Source organism: Elgaria multicarinata, chromosome 3, assembly GCF_023053635.1.
Source record: "Elgaria multicarinata webbii isolate HBS135686 ecotype San Diego chromosome 3, rElgMul1.1.pri, whole genome shotgun sequence".
NCBI lineage: Eukaryota > Metazoa > Chordata > Lepidosauria > Squamata > Anguidae > Elgaria > Elgaria multicarinata.
Genome location: NC_086173.1, coordinates 62,977,579 through 62,998,511, shown reverse-complemented (window position 1 = coordinate 62,998,511; position 20,933 = coordinate 62,977,579). Strand labels below are relative to the sequence as shown.

Here is a 20,933-nt window from a genome sequence, read left to right as displayed (position 1 = left end):
TTTCGTTGTCTACAGCGGTTGTGTGAACTGAGGAAGACCGGGCCTTGAAACGTGTCAACTACTGCCTTAATCTGACGGGCACGCTTGCAGTCGACGGGGCTGTGTAACCAATTCGCCCCAAGCAGACATATACGCCCCGGCCGCGTGGTGTCCAAGCCACCAGCCTTCTGTACGGGAAAATCTTGGCAGGAGCGCGGGCTAAGAGGGCGGGCCTGGAGGAGGCTGGAAGCGGGGCGGGGGGCAGAGCTGGGCGACGGTCCAAGTGTCGTGAGCAGGCACGGGGGAGGCAGGCAGGCAGCGCGGGGCACCCGGGCAGAGTCCTCCTGTGTGACCGAGGGGGAAGGGGCGCAGGAATCAGCGGCCCTGCTGCAAGGGCGTGAACGGTACCGGGCAGGGGCGGCCCCAGGAAGGAGGGGCCCCGGCCAGAACAGCCAGCATGCCCGCCACGGGAGGGGAGTAAGTGGTCTTGCGCGGAGTGAACGCGACTCCTGTGTTCTCCCTCCTTCCGAGGGGCTATGTGGGGAGGGGGCGATTCGGGCGTGGGAGCCGGAGGGCCGGATTTGCTCCCCCTCCCCCTCCCACCAGCTCTGGGAGCAGCTGCGGCGTAGGAGGAGGGAGTAAAAAAAAAAAAAGCTGGCCTGCGGAGGGGCGGCAACAAGCAGGGAAGCTTTGCTCGGGCCTGCCGCGGGGCCCTGTGAAAAAAGTTTGGAGGAGACTTTCCCAAAGTCCAGACATGGTTGCTTAGCAGCGGCCGGGCTATGGGGGATTCCCCAGACGTGGGAATGGTTTTGTTGTGGTGTTGCTAATGCCTTTTCCCTCCGCGTAAACGCGGAGTTTTCTAAGCCTGACGGGCGGGCCTTTGCTCCTCGAGTATTTCCAGAGCTGGTTGTTTTGGGTAGCCCGAGTAGGGGGCAGCTGATGTTTATCTCCGACAGTGATCACACAGCCTGGGCATGGAGGAGGGGGGTGGAGAGCGTTACCGGGATATTTATAGGTTCTGGAATCTGTCCTGGGGGCAAGACTTGAAAGAAACATGAACCTCCTACTGGTTATTTGTCTTCCTCCTCCCTCCCTCGGAAACAGATATATAAAGAAAATATAACAAAGGGTCTAGTGGCGCCTTATAAACTAGTAGATTTATTGCAGCATAAGCATTGTGGACGAGAGCCCATTTTGTCAGATGCGTCATGGAATGGATTTTTGTCCACAAAAACTTATGCCACGGTAAACATTAGTCTTTAAGACATTATTTTGCTTCATCACACCAAGGGCTCCTAGTGTTAACCTTCGAAAGGCATCTTGCAACTATTCCGTCTTGTCTTCCTTAATAGGTTTTGTTTTTGTTTTGATTTTTTTTGGTAGATACAAAGGAGAAGCAGTGGAAAAGACACAGAAGGGCTACCGATAGAAGACAACGTCATTTGGACCCCCCATAAAATTCCGTGGATAAGGCAGGGCAATTGCACAATAAAAAGTGTTGTCTGGAAGTGTCCTAAGATGGCAACCTCTCTAGAATTTCCTGGAAAGGAAATTAGAACTGTGGGTGCTTTCAAATGAAACTTTTATTGTGCAATCAAGCTGCCTGATTGACAGATTTTTAACAGAGAGTTCAGACGTCACTGCCTTCCATTTGTAACCCTCCTGTGTTTTCCCACTGCTTCCACTGTCTTTTTTCTTTCCACAAAAAGGAAAAAAGAAAGAAAGAAATCCATTCAGGAGTGAATAACAGAATAACTGCACAATTTCTTTTGATTGGTAGTGCTAGGAGCTGTCTGCCTGATAATACTTGCTATGTAGGCTATGAGTTATTTTCACAACGTATGGATCTGGTACAACAAAGACAGCTACATCCAGTACAGCAAATGTCACTTATTGTAGGGTGATTTGACAGCTTCCTTCTTTCAATCTACTTAGGCCATTTCCCCAGCATTCAAACCACTACTCCATGGTGATAATGAGGGCTGTGCTGTTGTGCAAGTGTCAAAGGCACCTTTTAGATAATCGCGGCAATACCTACAACATGAACAGCATTTAAGAAGGATGGGGGCTCAGTACCCCCCATCGTGCCCACACACATTAAGTTCCCTCATGTTCATAGATCTGAGAGACCTTTTGTCTGCCTAGAGATATTTTTAAAATATGGGAAATGGTGTATAAATGTATGAAATCATCATCACCATCGTCATCTTTCCTGCAGCCCCAAGGAAGAGGATTATTCCACAGCCATCCTACGTCAGAAACATCGTCCCAACCGCCTCATTGTGGATGAAGCAGCCAATGAGGACAACAGCATTGTGAGCCTGTCTCAGGTAACTACATGCACTGCTCTATCTTTTCTGTCCCTAGTAGACCAAGCACTATCCTGTGCCCCACTTTCCACAATCAAGTGAGGTACCACTTCTTCATTCTTAACAGTATTCATTTATTTATTTATTACATTTTTGTACTGCCCAATAGCCAAAGCTGTCTGGGCAATTCACGACAATTAAAAAACGTACAATATATTACTATTATTATTATTATTATTATTATTATTATTATTATTATTTATATAGCACCATCAATGTACAATAAAACATAATATAAAACTTAAAAAAATAAAAATTTCTTACCCATCTCTCTGATCGGATCGAGGCAGGGAACAACAAGCATACACAAAATGCTGATTAAAAACATAGCATACACTGTTAAAAACATCCTAAAAACATCCTAAAAGCATGTTAAAAGTATCCTAAAATTCTACTGGATAGGCCTGCCTGAAGAGATCAGTCTTGATAGCTTTCTTGAACGCTAAAAGACTGTCAAGCTGACGAGTTTAAAATAAGACAACAGATTTAAAAACAATTAAACGGAAGGATTAAAATGCCTGAGAGAATAAGAAGTTGCCCCAAAGACCACAACATAGGTGAGCCTCTCAAGAGGGCATTCCACAATTAAGATGCCACAACAGAAAAGGCTCTGTGTTCCATAGTTAATGCACTTAATCCACTTTCCCAAATCCTGCACCCAATAAACAAAATGCCCCCATCTCACTGAAAACTATGATGCCAACCAAACCTGAACAGAACACAATGGGGAGGGGATATTTATGCTTACCCTTTCCTATAGTGTATGAGAAAGTTTAATAGGGAGAAACTAAGGTCAAGGGTTGTGTATTGTATTGTTCATATCCCCCAAATACATTTTTATCTCAAATTCCAGGGTACTTTAAGCATTTGGGAGTTCTGACTCCTTTATAGGTCTAAGAGTATCTGGGTGGATTAATTAGGATTGGAGGAAGTGTTTCCTCTCTAATCCTAATACTGCTTTCTCTCTCCAAAGGAGACTTTTAGTTTCAAAAGGTCAGAACCCTTAAAACATGATGGAGAATCTCTGGACTGTAGGCCGAATTTGGCCTGGCAGGTCTCTGCATCCAGTCTGTAAAGACCTCCTATAAGGCACCTCCCTGAAGCTTCTTCCCCTTGGAGAAATGAGAGGGCTCAGGTGAATAGCTCCTGAACAAGCAGCTGACTTGAGCATTCCTTGAGTTGCTAGCTTGATTAGTTTCATTCCCACCTTGCTTTCCCAAGAAGGAAAAGTGAGGGACGAGCAAAGCCAGTTCGTGGCTGAGCTGCTCACTGAAGGAGTGGTCCTCAAGCTGGTGGCTGGGTCTGCTTCACTCCCCCTTTGCCTTTACTAATAGGTAAAGGCAAGAACACAACGAAGTTGGCTCACTGGATTAGAAGACTGGGTAGCACTTTCCTGGCCAAAATTGAAACAGTTCAGAGACAACAAGAAGATTTAAGGAGTCAAACTTTGGCGTTTCAAGGAGCCTTTTGGAGCAATTCAGCAGTTAGAATCAAGTGTGGCCTGAGACACAGATCAAATATTTAAAGATGGGTTTGTGGAAGGTGTATCTGAGCCAGATTCCAGCTGGACATCAGCCAGATTCCAGCTGGACATCAGGAAAAACTTCCTGACTGTTAGAGCAGTACGACAATGGAATCAGTTACCTAGGGAGGTTGTGGGCTCTCCCACACTAGAGGCATTCAAGAGGCAGCTGGACAAGCATCTGTCAGCGATGCTTTAGGGTGGATTCCTGCATTGAGCAGGGGGTTGGACTCGATGGCCTTGTAGGCCCCTTCCAACTCTGCTATTCTATGATTCTATGATCATGCATTGTGAAGGAAATTTAAATAGCTCCTATGGCAAAATGGGGAAACACCTTTTGTGGATTTGATGTACTGAACATTTACATGAAGGACACACCTGAGAAATACACATACGTAACCCATGTATGCAGAATTATGCCAAAATGATTTGAGCGCATGCCGTGAACTCAGAAAGGTATCCTATAGATTTGATTTTCTCCAGGAACACAGGCACTAACACACATAACGGATATGCAAAAAAAAAAAAAAAGAAGTTCCTTCTCTTATAGATGTGCCACATGGACACACTCAGAAACAACATCATAAGCAAACTCGAGTAACTGCATGTCCACTTAACGGGACAAGTTGTTACTTCATTTCCATTCTCGGTTCTCTGAAGGTCAAAATGGAGGAACTGCACTTATTCCGGGGGGACACAGTGCTGCTGAAGGGAAAGAAACGGCGGGAGACTGTGTGCATCGTCCTGACAGATGACTCCTGCCAGAATGAGAAGATTCGCATGAACCGCGTCATCCGCAACAACCTCCGTGTGCGTCTTGGAGATGTGGTCAGGTAGGGCTGACCCAAGTTGGGAATGGCGACAGGAAAGCTCTTTCAACCGCACTGTGCTGTGTAGAGCAGAGATGAGCAGAAGATAGATCTCCAGATCTTTTGGACCAGAAGCCCCTGCCAGCTTGACCAGTGGTCAGGAATGCTGGTAGTTGAAGTCTAAAACATCTGGGGGCTGTCTATGCCTGGGGAAAGCCCCGAGGTGGCTCCGCGGTGGCATTGTGTCATTTATATGATGCAGCAGCCATTGCGGAGCCATCCCAGGGCTTTTCCCCGAATCTCCGAATTAAAAAAGTCAGTGACTTACCTCAACTTTTTTTCTGTGGAGCAAGGCGATGTCAGTGCATCTGTTGCCTTGCTCTGAAGTTGCAGCAGAGGCGTGGTTGGGTTGATGGTAACCTCTGATTGATCTCCATCAGCCTGGACAGGGGGGCGGGGGCGGGTCAGTGAGCCAACTAACTGCAAAATCTGCACAGAACTGTTTACTTTTCATCTTGCTTTATTCATTTTATAGGCTGTTGCTCTCTTCCCTCACTAAAACCTCTGGTGGTGGAAGAGGGGCGGGGAACACAATGCTATAGTTGTTGGCCTGGCTCAGAGCAAAAACCTTCACGCCTCACCCCCACCATTGAACAGTCGTTTTTGTTGGTAGTAGGTAACAGGGGAGACGTTAGCCTGAGGAAGAGGCAAGCGAGCCGCCTCGAGAGAAAGCCACTTAACATCGATTGGGGCCAAACTTGTGCAGCAGCACTGAGTAACCAAGCAAAGTCTTGTTGAGCCCTTCAAAAGCCAGCGAGTGCTGCGTGTTGAGATCATAGGACTGAAAAACTGCCATGCAACAGCTGAGGAACAGAAGCAACTGGGCACACCCACCCACACCCCGGAGGGAAAATCCTTCCTTCACCCTATTCCAAGCAGCCCTCATAATTCCCCCCTTTTCTATTGGGGGAGGGGGGTGTCAGCTGAGGGAGGTAGAAAATAGTGCCCCCCCCTTTAGGTTCCCCTGCCTGAAACTGTCCATTGGGGAAATTCTCTGTTTCTATGGTCAGGAAGCGGGCGGGGACGATGACGGGGACACATGCAGCCGCGCTCTAGCGGCAAAATGGCAGAGCATGGAACGGTGACACGGGGGCAGCTCCTCGCAAACCCTGCGCTCACTCCTTGCCGTGGGGACAACCCCACAGGAGCGGTTAGGGGTTGCGGTGCCATTGCATCATCATATAGACACCTCCCTGGAGATCTTCTTTCTGCCCCCTTGTGTAAGAAATTGGGATGGGGGGGTTTCTGGAAGTTAACACGTGCCATCGTCCGCAAGAATCATTACTTTAAGGACTAAATACGGGGATTTGCACGTGTTGGGCATTGCTAAGCCTGAGTCCATGGGTCCTGGGCCCCGAATGTATTTCCCAGGGCCTTGGATCTATTCCATAGAGCCCACAGGTGTCAATTGGTGCCAATGGACATCATTTTCCTCAGCTTAATTGACATGCAGGGGGCAATTTTCAAGGGGGGCTGTTGGGGAGGGAAGGCTTAATTACAGCACACACACACACACACACACACGCCATTTTCCCTGCATGGCAATTGCTTAGAAAAAGAAGTTTTCCATTAGTTTGGGATAATACAAATTAATTGAAGCATTTATTTTATTTGAGATGATCTGGATGAGATTGTCTGGCTTTGCCTCCTGTGAAATTTAAATCAATCCTGGTAATGACTTCTAAATTTGCATATATAGATATAAAGTAGCAGATGCAGATTTTAATGCAAATTTGTGTTCTGTGGGTCTTTTAAGTGCCTAGCGATGCCCTTCATAACAGCCTTAATTATTGGGAATTTGCATGTGTGAGCTCATCTAAATATATATTTATTTAAAGTTGGGCAACATAGAATCTGAGGTGTTAAATTCAGTGACAACCACTAGAACTTTGTAAGGGCCACTGTGTCAAAGTAACATACAGGGCTGTTCAGTACGTTGCAGTGCCACAGGATTCAGGCTGACTCTAAAGTGATGTATGTGTTGTGCTGTGCTGTATTCTTGGGGCCAGCGGAGTCTTCCTCTGTATAGTGTGCAGGCCTGCCCAGACGTGAAGTATGGAAAGCGGATCCACGTCCTGCCCATCGACGACACAATTGCAGGCTTGACTGGGAACCTCTTCGAAGTTTACCTCAAACCGTACTTTCTGGAGGCCTATCGACCTGTCCACAAAGGTAAGGAGGGACAAGATGACATAGATCTGTGAAGGGGAACCTCCTGCTAGGACTCTCTCTCTCTCTCTCTCTCTCTCTCTCTCTGGCCCACCAAACCCTCCCACCAGGCTACGCCCCCTTGGTCATGCCCCCACATCTCAGGCAGGAAATGTAGAACCCTGTATTGGCTGATTGGGCTGACCAAGCAGAGTGCTCTGTCCCTGTTTCGCCAGCCTGATAGGCCTCTGTATTGGCTGTGGAGAAATTGAAGCCATTTCTCCATGGGCAATATGGAAGCCAGTTGGGCCGGCAAAACAGGGACAGAATGCTCTGCTTCACCAGTCATAGAATCATAGAATAGCAGAGTTGGAAGGGGCCTACAAGGCCATCGAGTCCAACCCCCTGCTCAATGCAGGAATCCACCCTAAAGCATCCCTGACAGATGGTTGTCCAGCTGCCTCTTGAATGCCTATAGTGTGGGAGAGCCCACAACCTCCCTAGGTAACTGATTCCACTGTCGCACTGCTCTAACAGTCAGGAAATTTTTCCTGATGTCCAGCCGGAATCTGGCTTCCTTTAACTTGAGCCCGTTATTCCGTGTCCTGCACTCTGGGAGGATCGAGAAGAGATCCTGGCCCTCCTCTGTGTGACAACCTTTTAAGTATTTGAAGAGTGCTATCATGTCTCCCCTCAATCTTCTCTTCTCCAGGTTGATTGACTAGATCAGGGGTGGGCAACTTGCGGCCCTCCAGGTGTTTTGGCCTACAATTCCCATAACCCCGTGGCTAGGGCTGAAGGGGGCTTGTAGGCCAAAATGTCTAGGGGGCTGCAAGTTGCCCACCTCTGGGCTAGATCATCCCACTAGAGTTGTCATGAGAGACAAGCTTAAGTGGGAGGAAAGCAATTCTGAGGAGAAGGTAGTTGGAATGAAAGGGGGTCGTCTAAGCAGGCATGGCATCGACAGCTAGCGTGGTGGGGCAAATACAGTGACTCACAGGCTCCATGGCTGGCCCTGGCCCTGGCCTCCATTCCCCCTTTCTTTTTAATGACCTAGCATAGTAAAGAAAAGTGCCAGGCCAGGCTTCTGCCACTGCATCTTGGTGCTCACCCCAACATACACCGCATCGCAGGCAGGGCCCATAAGCACTGTGGATAATGAAATGGTGACTGAAGCTGCCTTACTTGGCATTTCTGTTTTCAGTGCTGGGCTGAAGGAGCACCAGGTGGCTGGAGCTGTGCTGTTTCAGTACTGCTGCCCATTCCCTCTGTTACCCACCTCTTTTATCCATCCTCTCCACCCTTAGTCAGCTTTGGAGGAGGAGAGCGCTGGAAGACCTGCATACCCAGAGTCCTCCCAAACCCAGCACTGGCCCTGCTTTTCAGTATCCAGGAGGGTGATAGGAGAGGAAGCGTTTTCTCATCCTCAGCATGGATTGGGTGGGGGTGCTTGGCAGCCCTACTGGGATCTATATTCCCAGTTCCCTCTTCATTACCTTTCTGTTTTACCCCTGTATCACCATCTCCTAGTCCTCTCGGTCCCAAAATGCATTGGTAGGTGTAATCTGATACCTGCAACAGCTACCACTGACTAATTCATTCAGACTGCAAATCTCCATTTTGAGAGTCTGTCTAAACTGGCCACAGCTAGCCCAGGTTTCTTCCCCCATCCCCTGCATTTTGTAGATGAAGAGTTTTGGAGAACTTTTAGTGGAATTTTGATGGATCTTGGATTCTTTTTCTCATGGACCAGCATGGCTGTCTTTGCTTTTTATATCCGCCTTTATTTTGTGACTGATGAGGATAATGAATGTGACACAGTTCACACTAAGAACAGGCTTCCTCTTTCTTTCTCAGGCGACATTTTCCTTGTGCGTGGTGGGATGAGAGCTGTGGAGTTTAAGGTGGTCGAGGTGGATCCCAGTCCCCACTGCATCGTCGCTCCTGACACCATTATCCACTGTGAGGGAGAGCCCATCAAACGAGAGGTGTGTGTAGCGACCAAAGCGAGCCACTTCAGGGCTGGGAAAGCTGGCAGCGGGGTATCTATCCCTGGGTGCCAGTGGAATATTCCCCAGTACAGATGGTGCAGATAAGGAAAAAGGAGGAAAAGCACCACTAAGCGGTGTGACAAGAGAGACGGGCTCTGGCGCTGTAAAGGATGATGAATCTTTAATGGTATTTGTCAAAAGATAAGAGTTTTATTTTAAAAAAGCTCAACGTTTCGGATACCAGGATCCTTCATTAGGAGCTACAATCAAAATATAATATAAATACCATATAAGTATACAAAACAACACCCGTACTTTGAAGAATATTAAACATGATTTTTCTCAAAGGTTTTTGAGCTTTTTTAAAATAAAACTCTTATCTTTTGACAAATACCATTAAAGATTTATCATCCTTTACAGCACCAGAGCCAGTCTCTCTTCTCTCACAGGTGGTGCAGAGCCATACATTTGGGGAGTGAGATCTGCCATACAAAGTTACCACGGTGGAGGTGGATCCCAGGGGAAAAAACAAACATTGGTGGAAAAGAGAGGGGCAAAGGGAAGAGCTTAAGATAGGAGGCCTCTTGTCTCCTTAGAATAATCATCAGGTTGGGGACTATGGTACAGTCTTTGATGGAAAGGGCAGTGGGGGGGGGGCATCGTGCTGTCATCATAGAAACGTGGCCCTGCTTTCTGTCCACCCTTCTGATCTACCAGGACGAAGAGGAGAGCCTCAATGACGTTGGCTATGATGACATTGGGGGCTGCCGTAAACAGCTGGCTCAGATCAAGGAGATGGTAGAGCTGCCACTGAGACACCCAGCGCTCTTCAAAGCTATTGGTGTGAAGGTACAACAGGGGAAGTGGGAAGGTCAGGACATAACGGGCTCCGTAGTATCCATGCATCATCATTGTTGATGTCTAAAACCTATTACCACAGACAGCATGGACATTCCCTGCATTTATTCCCTCCACCTTTCTCTCCAAGCAGGATTGGTCTGACTCACTGCTTCTGAAATAGCAGGAGCCCTTTCCCTCACTGGAGGCTCCCTTGCCTTGCATCCTCACCCAACTCATTGGCCCAAGTGTCTTTCCTCATCCATTGGGTTCTCTCAGGGTCAGGTAAGCCACTTATCTTGCACTGATGCATCTTATATGACTCCTCTGCTTTCTCTCCTTCTTCCTCAGCCTCCACGAGGGATTCTTCTTTATGGTCCCCCTGGTACTGGGAAAACACTTGTGGCTCGTGCAGTTGCAAATGAAACTGGAGCCTTTTTCTTCCTTATTAACGGTGAGAAACATGGCATGGAGGTAGTGGGGTGAGTGAGCAGGTGGGAATCTTTGGAAATGGTTTATCCAATCTGAACATCCCAATCCGCTCTGTCCTACCTAAAAATATGATAATGATGATGACGATGATTTGTAGGTACATGATGCCCTACAAAGTGACACAGCAGAATTTCAGATTAGAAACCCTGTGCTGCGTCCAAAGTAGTTTCCAGCAGGACTGGCATATTGTTTTCTGGGACCATGCGTGTCCTTTTCCAGCTGTCATCTGGGGAAGCCTTCTCCAACGTGGCGCCCTCCATATGTTTTGGACTACATGTAAGCCCCAGACAGTATGGCCAATGGACAGAGATGATGGGAGTTAAATTCCAAAACCTCTGGAGGGCGCACCATGCTGGAGAAGACTGCTTCTCAGTGTCCACTTCACCTACTCCAAAGTATAGAACAGGTTGGCCACGTGTGTTTATGGTCTTCTATTCTTCCATAGGCCCAGAGATCATGAGCAAACTGGCTGGGGAATCTGAGAGCAATTTGCGCAAAGCCTTTGAAGAAGCGGAGAAGAACGCTCCAGCCATCATCTTTATTGACGAGCTGGATGCCATTGCTCCGAAGAGGGAGAAGGTAAGGGATGGCGTCACTGGAAGCGAAAAGTAAACCTCAGGGGGAAACATTCATCCTACTCCACCCAAGGGCAGCTTCATCTCCAAACTGGGATCCAGTTGGCTGTCCTCTCCTCAGATATGTGGGTGGGGAGAGGCATCCCCCTATAAAGGGCTGCCTCTGGAAATCTCAAAGGCAACTACATCTCATTATTGGTTGGAACATGAGTTTAAACCGGGCTTACTCAACCTGATCACAACTCCCATAACTCCTGACCCTTGGCCATGCTGGCAGGGGCTGATGGGAGTTGTAGTCCAAAACATTTGGAGAACACCAGGTTGATTTAAACTAAGCCTGTACTCTGCCCTCAACACAACATGTGCAGTGTGTCTGGACAGAGATAAGCTGGCCTTTTCCTGGTTGCATTTCTTGGAAATGCAGGTGGGACTATTGATTGCCCTGTCACATTCTGTACAGCTGGTTAGCATGAAAGGGAAGAGGAAATGGTGAAATGGAAGAAACCCAATGTGATGTGTGTGTTTAGAGTCCATGATGTTTTGCACCAGGATAAGTAGCAAAAGCAATGGCTTTCTCAGCCTTAGCTGGAGCCAAGCTGTAGAAGCCGAGTTCCTATTATACATCTCTTCAGCTTGGCAGTAATGGGACACAACACAAAAGCACTGAACAGATACCCTAATGTTTTGCTGACATGATAATGTTAGTGGAGGAAAGTACATTTCCCCATCTTCCAACCCTCTGGTATTATTTCTTTACTACACATATATCCCTCCTTTCAACCAAGGAACTGGAGATAGTGTACATGGTTCTTACTCCCTCTGTTCTGTACTCACAACAACCCTGTAAAGTAGGTCAGGCTGAGAGATGGTGACTGCCCCAAAGCCACCATGGCTGAGTGGAGATCTGAACCTCGGTCTCTGCAGTCCTAATCTGACACTCTAACCACTACAATGAGAACCCCGCAATAGCTTATCCTGTTTCCTTTTGTGGATCCAGATATAGGAGATACAGTGCTGCAAGCAACACGTCCCCATTGTCTTGATTGCTCCTCTCACCTTGTCTCCATTCATGGTTCCATCCCCAATACTTCTCTCATGAATATCCGTCATTAGAGGGTGCTGTGTTCACACCTTAGGCCCAGGGCAAATGGTTGACTTTTCCAAGAGGTCTGTTGCTAGCATGATTGTCAAGATGAATCCTCACCTCCCTTTTGCGCACCCATTTCAGACACACGGAGAAGTGGAACGCCGCATCGTCTCTCAGCTGCTCACACTCATGGACGGCCTGAAGCAGCGCTCTCATGTTGTAGTCATGGCTGCTACCAATCGACCCAATAGTATCGATCCTGCTCTGCGCCGGTTCGGTAAGAGACTGTTCCATATCCTACCAGAGTGGTCTGGGCCACACTTTACAGAGGAGAGTCCTCTGTTTGAAGGACTGCCAGAGAACAGTCCTCTATCTGAAGGCCTATCCAGAGAAAGAACCATAGGAGGGGGGAGAGCAGCAGGGACCTTGAAGTGGCCCATCAGCAGTGAGCACTTGGGGACCACAGGCTGAACTGCACAGGGTATTGCTGCAGTCTTCAGCATTATAGCAAGACACATTGTATTTCTTTTAAAATTATACTAATTCTTTCTAAATTTGCATCAATAGGTTTAAATTAGCACATGCCCATTTTATGTAAACCTGTGTCCCTTCTTGTCCCCTTTTTTGGTGATGCATTTCCTCTTTGGGGACAATATATAAGTGGCCATCCTATATTCTCATCCGTCTGCCCTAGACATTCTCCTCCCTTGCAAGTGGGCTTTAAATCCATTCAGAAAGAAACCAGACTCCCAATGTTACCAGTTGCTCCTAGGATACAAGCTGAAGTTTTTTTCAAAAAATTATACTTAACATCCTGCCTTTCAGCCTAAAGGTGCTGTTATGAATTACAGGCTTCTACTAGACCCATTAGGCTATAGCCTCCCCACACACCAACCTACCCAGGCAACACCAAGGCACACATCCTAACTTGCTAGACCCTGATCCATTAAATCAATTGGTTCCTTGTTCATAAGATGTGATAGTTGCATGGACAAAATCACACATGCAGTGCTGGGCAATCTGGTTCTTGGGCCTGGGCTCAGTGCTTTTCTACTCTGCAGGGCGCTTTGACCGGGAAATTGACATTGGGATCCCAGATTCAGTGGGAAGGCTGGAAATCTTGCAGATACACACCAAGAACATGAAACTGGCTGATGATGTGGACCTGGAGAGGGTGAGGATCAGGGAATGGATGTCTGCAGGGAGGGAGGGTGGATCTATGGGATAATTAAAGATGTATAGATTATATAGAGATTAGTAAGGGCTTGTTCACCCATGCATTCTCTCTCTTGATTTCCTGCAACATGACTTGTGTGTCTTAAGGAGCCATTCCAGATCAAATACAACAGCTGGAACTTTCAGATCATCTTGAGCAATGCCTTTCGAGAGGGTCACTTCCCTCATTGATCAAGACTTTCAGAATCACCTGGTAGACCCCACTATGTGAACGTATCTGGGTGGTGGAGTGGATAGCCATTCTCTTACTTGCAATGCTGTGATGCACAAGAAAGAAAGCAGAGCTCCAATTCTGTGGTGCTTAGGTTCTATGGACTCTGGGTTGTTCAGGCAATCTAGAGAGTCCCCAGTGTGCATTGAGGATTGTCTGATTGGGCTTCTGCAGATCCTTGCTCATGAGATTGGGGATGGAGGAGTAGATCAACAGTTTCAGAAGGTACTCTGTGTGTATTGGAGGATGTCTTTAAGTATAGACTGTTGGACCTGGGATCTGTCTTCCGCAAGAGGAAGGGACCTTCTTCTGCTCAATTTTGGGAGATCCCCACCTCCCCCAACACCACCGCTCACCCCATTCAGCAGTTGTCTCCTGACTCTCTCTGTTGCACTTTCAGGGGATTGGATGGGCTGCTGTGGGAAGGACAAGGTAGAAAAGTCCACTTCTGCCAGCTTAAATCTGGATCTAGCCCCAGAGTATGGGGTGCATTACCTTTTTCTGAGCTTAACTAAAATGTGTGTTGCCTGGGACAGCTGGCCATCGCTCCAGCTGTGTTGACTGAGTCCTGGCAAAGACCCACTTTGCCTAGGACCAGAGACCTAGGCAAAATGGGTCTTTGCCAGGACTCAGTCAACACAGCTGGAGCGATGGCCAGCTGTCCCAGGCAACACACACTTGGACTTGTCTCAGGGACCTGGCGCCTGTCCCCAAAGTACTTGTATGATGAAAGTTCCCACCAATGCATCCAGCCTGTGTTTGCAGGTGGCCAATGAGACACACGGTCATGTGGGTGCTGATCTGGCAGCGTTGTGTTCTGAGGCGGCCCTCCAGGCAATCCGCAAGAAAATGAGTGTCATCGACCTGGAGGACGACACAATTGATGCCGACATCCTCAACTCCATGGCTGTCACCATGGACGACTTCCAGGTAGGACAGTTCCAAGAGTGAGCCGCCCAAAATTGTTTGCCCATAGTAACTTACACGGTTTTAGGACTTAATTGGATGGAGTTCTCAAAAGGCTAGCCATCTATAAAAATTAAGAACAGAGTTGCAACCTTACTTCCCCCAGTCCTGCCTCCAGCTTTATTGATAGTGTAAAATTACATTTTTATATTCTAGAACTTCAGTTGCTTCTGTAGTCAAACTTTAAATACTGCTTACAAGTAAATGAAACTCAGCAGTTGTTCAAGTGATGCAGTACACAAAAGTCATACGTTTTGATTCCTGTGAAAATGTGTTTCTTTTCGTGTCCTGAATAGCTCCAAATTGTTTATGCTGTAAGCACTGATATTCTGGGTTCGATTTAATTTGAAATATCTAATGTTTCCCATTATCTTGTAGTAGACATTCATTACTACTGTTATTTCAGTTCTTGATTTCTCCCTCACTCTCACAGCCATTAACAGGCATGTGAATTGTTTTGTTTAGCCCATGTAGCTGTATGCTCTAGGTTAGGCCTAATACTCATACGTGATGTTATAACTGTTCCTGGAGTCAACATAATGTGCTCCCCAAAATAGAAGTTCACTCTATCACTGTTTCAGCTTTGATTATCAGTATTATTTAATGCTTGTATTTCTGTCAAATTCCCTGCAACATTGTTAGAAAATCCATCCCAGTCCAAGATTTCAGTGGGCTGCTTTGCATGACACGACAGCCCACCATGGGCTATTTAACCTACAGTGAGGCTGCGGGGCAGGGGCAGCCGCCATTTTGTAACAGATCATGGGTTATGTGAAGGTTGTTTAGCCTTCGCTTCAACCACACTTGCTGGGTTTCCATGACACAACAATCCCAATATGCAACCCGAGCCGTGCTGTGTTGTCTGAACTAGGTCAGGGTCTTGCATGTTTTCCACATGAGCTGAAACTGCTGGCCCATTCTGTCCCTTGTTGTAAATCCATTCCCAACACCTATTGCACCATTCCTATGCTGGTGTTCCAGTTTCCTTGTGGACAGTTGGCTGGGAAATGGAGACAAGCAAGGTGTGGCCTCTGTCAGGGAGGCACGAATTTCAGCCCGCTGCTGTGTCAGTCACAACGCTGTCCTGCTGTCTTCTGCTTTGCAGTGGGCCCTTGGCCAGAGCAACCCCTCAGCCCTGCGTGAGACTGTAGTGGAGGTGCCGCAGGTCAGCTGGGATGACATTGGAGGCCTGCAGGAAGTCAAACGTGAGCTACAGGAGCTTGTGCAGGTCAGTAGGAGCGTGGTGTGGTCCTAACTTGCCCAGCTTCTAGTACACGGAGAGGCAACCTGGTGCCCTCCAGATGTTTTGGTTTACAACTCCCATAAGATCCAGCCAGCACAACCAGTGGTCAGGGATTATGAGAATTGTAGTCCAAAATATCTGGAGGGCAGCAGGTTGGAGTAGCCTGATTTTAGTTACATCATCTACATTTACAGGTACCCTGTAAATGTAGATTGCATTTACAAGTGGGGAACTTCTGACCCTCCCAATGTTATTGGACTCCAACACCCACCAGTCGTGGCCGGCATGGCCAATGTTCAGGGATGGTGGTAGCTGTAGTCAAACATTGGAGTGTCCTCACCCCGACCCTAACAGAATCAGCACACTGCTCTGATTGCTCAATGGACAGAGGTGTGATTGTATGAGGGACGGAGTGTTGACACAGGATAACACCGACTCTTGTTTAACGGGAATGTGGTGTTTTCTCGCTCCGTTTCGGCCCAGAATGGTGGTGGGTGGTGCACATAACCCACAGGTAATGGAGGCAAAGTAGGGGAAATTCCCTACTGGAATGGCTAAGAAGAGGGCAGTACCAACTCCGTAACCCTTTGCTCTCTCGCCCTCCTCAGTTCCCAGTGGAGTATCCTGACAAGTTCCTGAAGTTTGGGATGACGCCATCCCGAGGTGTGCTGTTCTACGGACCGCCTGGCTGTGGCAAGACCCTACTGGCCAAGGCCATTGCCAACGAATGCCAGGCCAACTTTGTCTCCATCAAAGGCCCTGAGCTACTCACCATGTGGTTCGGAGAGAGCGAGGCCAACGTCCGTGATGTTTTTGACAAGGTGCAAAATGGGGGGCTGGGCAGATGAAGAGGGCAGAAATTCAGGGGTCCCGTTACTTGCTAGTAGGCCGTGCCAAGAAGCTAAAAGGAGAAGGGGGCTGTAATAAGCCTGCAGATTCTTTGAGCTTTCTGTGAAGCGAGTTCACTGGTGGACCTATTTGCCTATTGGTCTCCCACTGGAACAAACAGCACACTTCCTGATAGCCCTCTTTGAGCCCAAGGGGTGACTTTTATTTTGGAGAAGCTCTCTGAGGCTGCATCCCAGTGGTGGGTGGAGCCAAGGGCAAAAGGGGCAGGGCCAAAATAGCACTCTGTTGTAGTTTAAAGCTCTTCCTGCCAATAACAAAGCCTTAGGAGAGGCATTTCAACCATTCAGAATGGAGGGAAATTGTGCAAAAGCATCCTGCTCCCCCCAAATGATTGGCAGTCAGGGAGAAGGGTGTGTGGCCACCTGGAGAACCAGATTGGGACCACAGGCCAACCAGATTCAGCCAGTGGGCCTGAGGATCAACCCCCCTGCTACAGCCCTTGTTTTGTTCACAGCCTGATGAGCTGCCTGCTAAGGACCCATCTTTCCTTGGCTTGGTCCTAACATATCCTTTGAGAGTTATTGGGTTAGGAGCCTCTAGCTCTTCATTGCCAGTAGGTCAGAGTGGGAGCTACCCAGCCCGCACTTCACTTCTTTGGAAGGATGCTTCTCTAATGAGGGACGGCCCACTGCTGGGATGATGCACTGCAAAGGACGCAGAGCTTTTGAGCACTAGCCGTCAGCCATCACCGCCCCCCTTTTTCCTTCTCGCATTTTCTAGCTCACCTTGGTCCTTTTTCTTCCCCAGGCCCGGCAAGCTGCTCCCTGCATCCTGTTTTTTGATGAGCTGGACTCCATTGCCAAGTCCCGGGGTGGTGGTGCAGGGGATGGTGGAGGCGCAGCTGACCGTGTCATCAACCAGATCCTCACAGAAATGGACGGCATGACCAACAAGAAGACTGTTTTCATCATAGGTGCCACCAACAGGTGAGTCTTCCCTTTCATATGGGAGGGAGGGAGGGAAGGGTGAGAGGGAAGGTGGGATTCTGGGGCTCTTCTCAAACAAAACTGCTCTGGTGATGTGTGGGTAACAACAGCCCATTTGCCACCGTGCCAGCTTAGCCGCTCAAGCCCCAGATTTTGTTCCCTTGTACCCTGCTAGGTATTGGGGTGGGATTGGAGGTAGAGCTGCTTCCAAGTCGCAGGGCTCCCAGCACTACCAAACAAAGGGTGTCGTACGCCTGTTCCATCTTTTCCTTCTTAACATTTTGTTGTTGTTAAGAAAAAGGATGGAAGAAGTGGTGGGAAAAGATGGGTTGCAAATGGAAGACATCATTATTTGTCCCCAACCCCCAGTAAAGTTCTGTGAATGAGGCAGGGCAATGGCTCAATAAAAGCCTTATCTCAGAGCACCAGAGGCTGCTTTGAAGACACGCCATTAAGGCGAGATGCCAAAGAATGGAGCCACCCCTCTGTGCTGTTGCTGAGCTGAGCTGCAGAGTGCTGTTCCCAGGGTGAGCCTTAACTTGCTTCTGCCTCTTTTGCCTCCAGACCAGACATCATCGACCCAGCCATCCTACGTCCGGGGCGCCTGGACCAGCTCATCTACATCCCCTTGCCTGATGATAAGTCCCGTGTAGCTATCCTCCAAGCTAACTTGAGAAAGTCGCCTGTCGCCAAGGTCAGCTGAGGGGCAGGGCTGAAAGTAGGGGTGGGAAGTTGAAACAAGGTGGGAAGCAGACGCTCAATGTGGGAATTGGACTCCAAACCCACCCCACCCCACCCACACCCGCTGCCTACCTGCAGAGGAGGATGCTCTGCAAGAAAGGAAAATCTCTTTCTCTTTGAAGTGGGAATGTTTCTTTATGCTTGCAAGGCACTTCCTGTTGTCCGTGGATCTTTTTCCAACAGGACGTGGACTTGAACTACCTAGCTAAGATCACACACGGCTTTTCGGGAGCTGACCTCACTGAAATCTGCCAGCGGGCCTGCAAGCTTGCCATCCGCGAGGCCATTGAGATGGAGATCAAAGCAGAACGGGAACGCCAGCGCCAGAAATATGCAGCCATGGTATGGGAACAGGACTTGCCCTCCTCTCAACAGGGCCTGGCCAAATTCCTCCCCATAGTCTTACGCCCTGCTCTTGGCTCTCAGTACCTGACAGCCACCATCTATCTTAGGGCCACGTTGTCCTACACTGAATTGATCTCATTGAGCTATGTAGCCAATAAAGACACAGGCGGACAGAGTGGTGTTTTTTCTCCCCTCTGGAACAGGATGATGATTATGACCCAGTGCCGGAGATCCGACGGGATCACTTTGAGGAAGCAATGCGCTTTGCACGCCGTTCAGTCAGCGATAATGACATCCGCAAATATGAGATGTTTGCCCAGACTTTACAGCAAAGCCGTGGCTTTGGCAATTTCAGGTAAACTTTTTGCTTCCTCCACCCCAGAGTTTCACAACCTTAGCTTTCTTTTCAAATGGGATAGAACAGCCTTCCCCAACCTGATCTTTTGGACCACAACTCCCAGCTTTCCTGATCATTGGTTATGCTGGCTGGGGCTGATGGAAGTTGAAGTCAAAACATGTAGAGGGCAGAGTATGGAAGGCTGAGATAAAGGTACCTCAGCTTGACTATCATCTGAATTTGTGTGGGATGCATTGTCCAGCAGATTAGAAATATTAATTGTATGCCCCAGCAGGGCACTCAAGGTAGCTCATCAGATGGAATTCCATTTACAAAATACTGAATGTTACAGTGTGGATTATTGCTGTTCAGGATTCCAGCTTCTCCTCTCTACTCCCCAATTTTCATTTTTTTCCTCCAACAGTCAGTATTTTGTGGCCACTGAGTATGCTCAGTCCTCATTGGCGTTTCCCCTCCCATAGGGTTTTTCTGAGGTTTCCCCCCCACCCACCCTGTGCTTGTACAAAGCTTGGGGTTCTCCCCTAGCCTGCTAACACTTCCCTGTTGTGTGGCCATGGGGACTACATAAGCAGTGGCTCTCACAGCCTGAACATGAAGGGAATGTTTCAGACTGGAGGGATGTAAACTGGAAGTGTATTGTAATGAAGATTAAATTGATCTGTATTGCACTCCTTTAAATAGGAGGTCTTCTGATGCCCATTCACACCCACATTCCAGCAGAACTAGCTGGATGTTAGTACCTTGTTTGTGCATGACTAACAACTGGATCAGGGCCCACATTCGTTATACAAAATGCAGAACCCAACTTTCCCCTGTCCTAAACCAACATGGCGCTCTTTGTCCACAGGTTTCCATCTGGAAAGCAGAGCGGCAGTGGAGGAGGAGGAGGAGGCGGCAGCGGCAGTGGCAACGGAAGCAGCAGTGGCCAAGGAAGCCTCTTCCAGGAGGAAGGCGATGATGATCTCTACAACTGATTGCCTGGGAAACGGCCACATTTGCTGAGGTTGTTGGCCCTGTATGCTCATAGTTATTGTGCTCTTTAATGTAAGGATTGGTGCTTGAGGCCCCTCACCCCTGTATGCAGAATCTGAGCTACTCAAGACAACACACCTCATGCCTAATTGTGACAGGTGAAGCCAGGTGCCTCCTCCAATTGTTTTGTCTGGTTTGGCCCCCGACGGAAATCTCACGGCCTGCATAGCTGTCAGATGTTAAAGCAGTACCTATGGCAGTCAGCAGGTGGAGCCAAAGCCTAAGCAGCTCTCAGAAGAATTTTTAAGCCGTGCCCCTCTGGATCAGACCAAAGGCATCTACTCCAGCATTCTGCTTGCAACAACCGCCAGCCAGCAGCCTATCAAAGCTCAGGAGCAGGCTGGAAAGCTGCCCATATATTGCCCCCTCCCTCACCCCCCACCCCGTGTCTCATCTCAAACCGTTCCAAGCTGGTGCCTGTTCCTTGCAGTGTTTGTATTCCGATGGCTTCCAGTTTATAATCCAGGTAACTGGAGGATCTGAATGCTCCCATCTCCCCTTCCTGGTTGGGCCCAGCTGTCTCCCAGCAGCCCTGTCTATCCCATAACAAAGTCAGCTTTTGAAGCCTGCTTTATTCACGAGGTCAAAGATCTCCGGTTTGTATTATCAGGTGACACAGACTTCTGGGTAACCAATAAACTGAAATTGCATGGCAATCATATTGGGAGGAATTCTGTAAACAAGACAAAAAAAGAAGAAGTACAAAGCAGTAAAAGCATGATCTGTGTGGTGCCTGTGTGTGCTTTGAGAGGGGACTGGGTGGCTTGGGAGGCCATAAGATCTGAAGTGGCAGGGACGGACCCTCTTCCTACCTCTCCCACCAATTCTCCTCTGTTCTGGGATCATAAGGAAGTTTCTCTTCTGTTGTTGGCCCCCTTTGCCAGACTTCAACCAGGTTTCTATAGGTTGAATTACACACATGCTCTGCACCACCCATTAATAGGCTAGGTGGAGCACAACAGTCACAGAATGAAGACTAAACACAATGAAGGATAACCGGGGAGCTCTGCCAACCAGATAAGTAGGGACGGCAGAGGCAGCCGACAGCAGGAATGTTGGGACTGAGTCAGTGACTCAAAGACAATAAAGTGCAACAG

The 20,933-nt window shown here is 48.3% G+C and overlaps 1 protein-coding gene across 1 annotated transcript; it reads left to right on the top strand.

The window, feature by feature from the left end:
• The first annotated feature begins 334 nt into the window (after nucleotides 1–334).
• LOC134394772 (transitional endoplasmic reticulum ATPase-like) lies at nucleotides 335–20,492 on the top strand. The gene is made up of 18 exons (XM_063120490.1): nucleotides 335–456; nucleotides 2,198–2,309; nucleotides 4,531–4,703; nucleotides 6,769–6,911; nucleotides 8,745–8,875; nucleotides 9,596–9,727; nucleotides 10,067–10,169; nucleotides 10,653–10,786; nucleotides 12,011–12,146; nucleotides 12,931–13,043; nucleotides 14,082–14,246; nucleotides 15,388–15,510; nucleotides 16,134–16,346; nucleotides 17,182–17,360; nucleotides 17,925–18,054; nucleotides 18,285–18,443; nucleotides 18,650–18,801; nucleotides 19,652–20,492. The coding sequence occupies exons 1-18, from the start codon at nucleotides 437–439 to the stop codon at nucleotides 19,776–19,778; spliced, it is 2,445 nt and encodes an 814-aa protein (XP_062976560.1). The 5' UTR covers nucleotides 335–436; the 3' UTR covers nucleotides 19,779–20,492.
• Nucleotides 20,493–20,933: the final 441 nt, after the last annotated feature.

What these genes read in the sequence shown, in the direction of transcription:
- LOC134394772 (XM_063120490.1), top strand. Translation starts at nt 437, where the DNA reads ATGCCCGCCACGGGAGGGGA. An exon ending in ATGCCCGCCACGGGAGGGGA is followed by an intron (nt 457 to 2,197) that starts GTAAGTGGTCTT and finishes TCTTTCCTGCAG; the next exon opens with CCCCAAGGAAGAGGATTATT. An exon ending in ATCATAGGTGCCACCAACAG is followed by an intron (nt 17,361 to 17,924) that starts GTGAGTCTTCCC and finishes TTTTGCCTCCAG; the next exon opens with ACCAGACATCATCGACCCAG.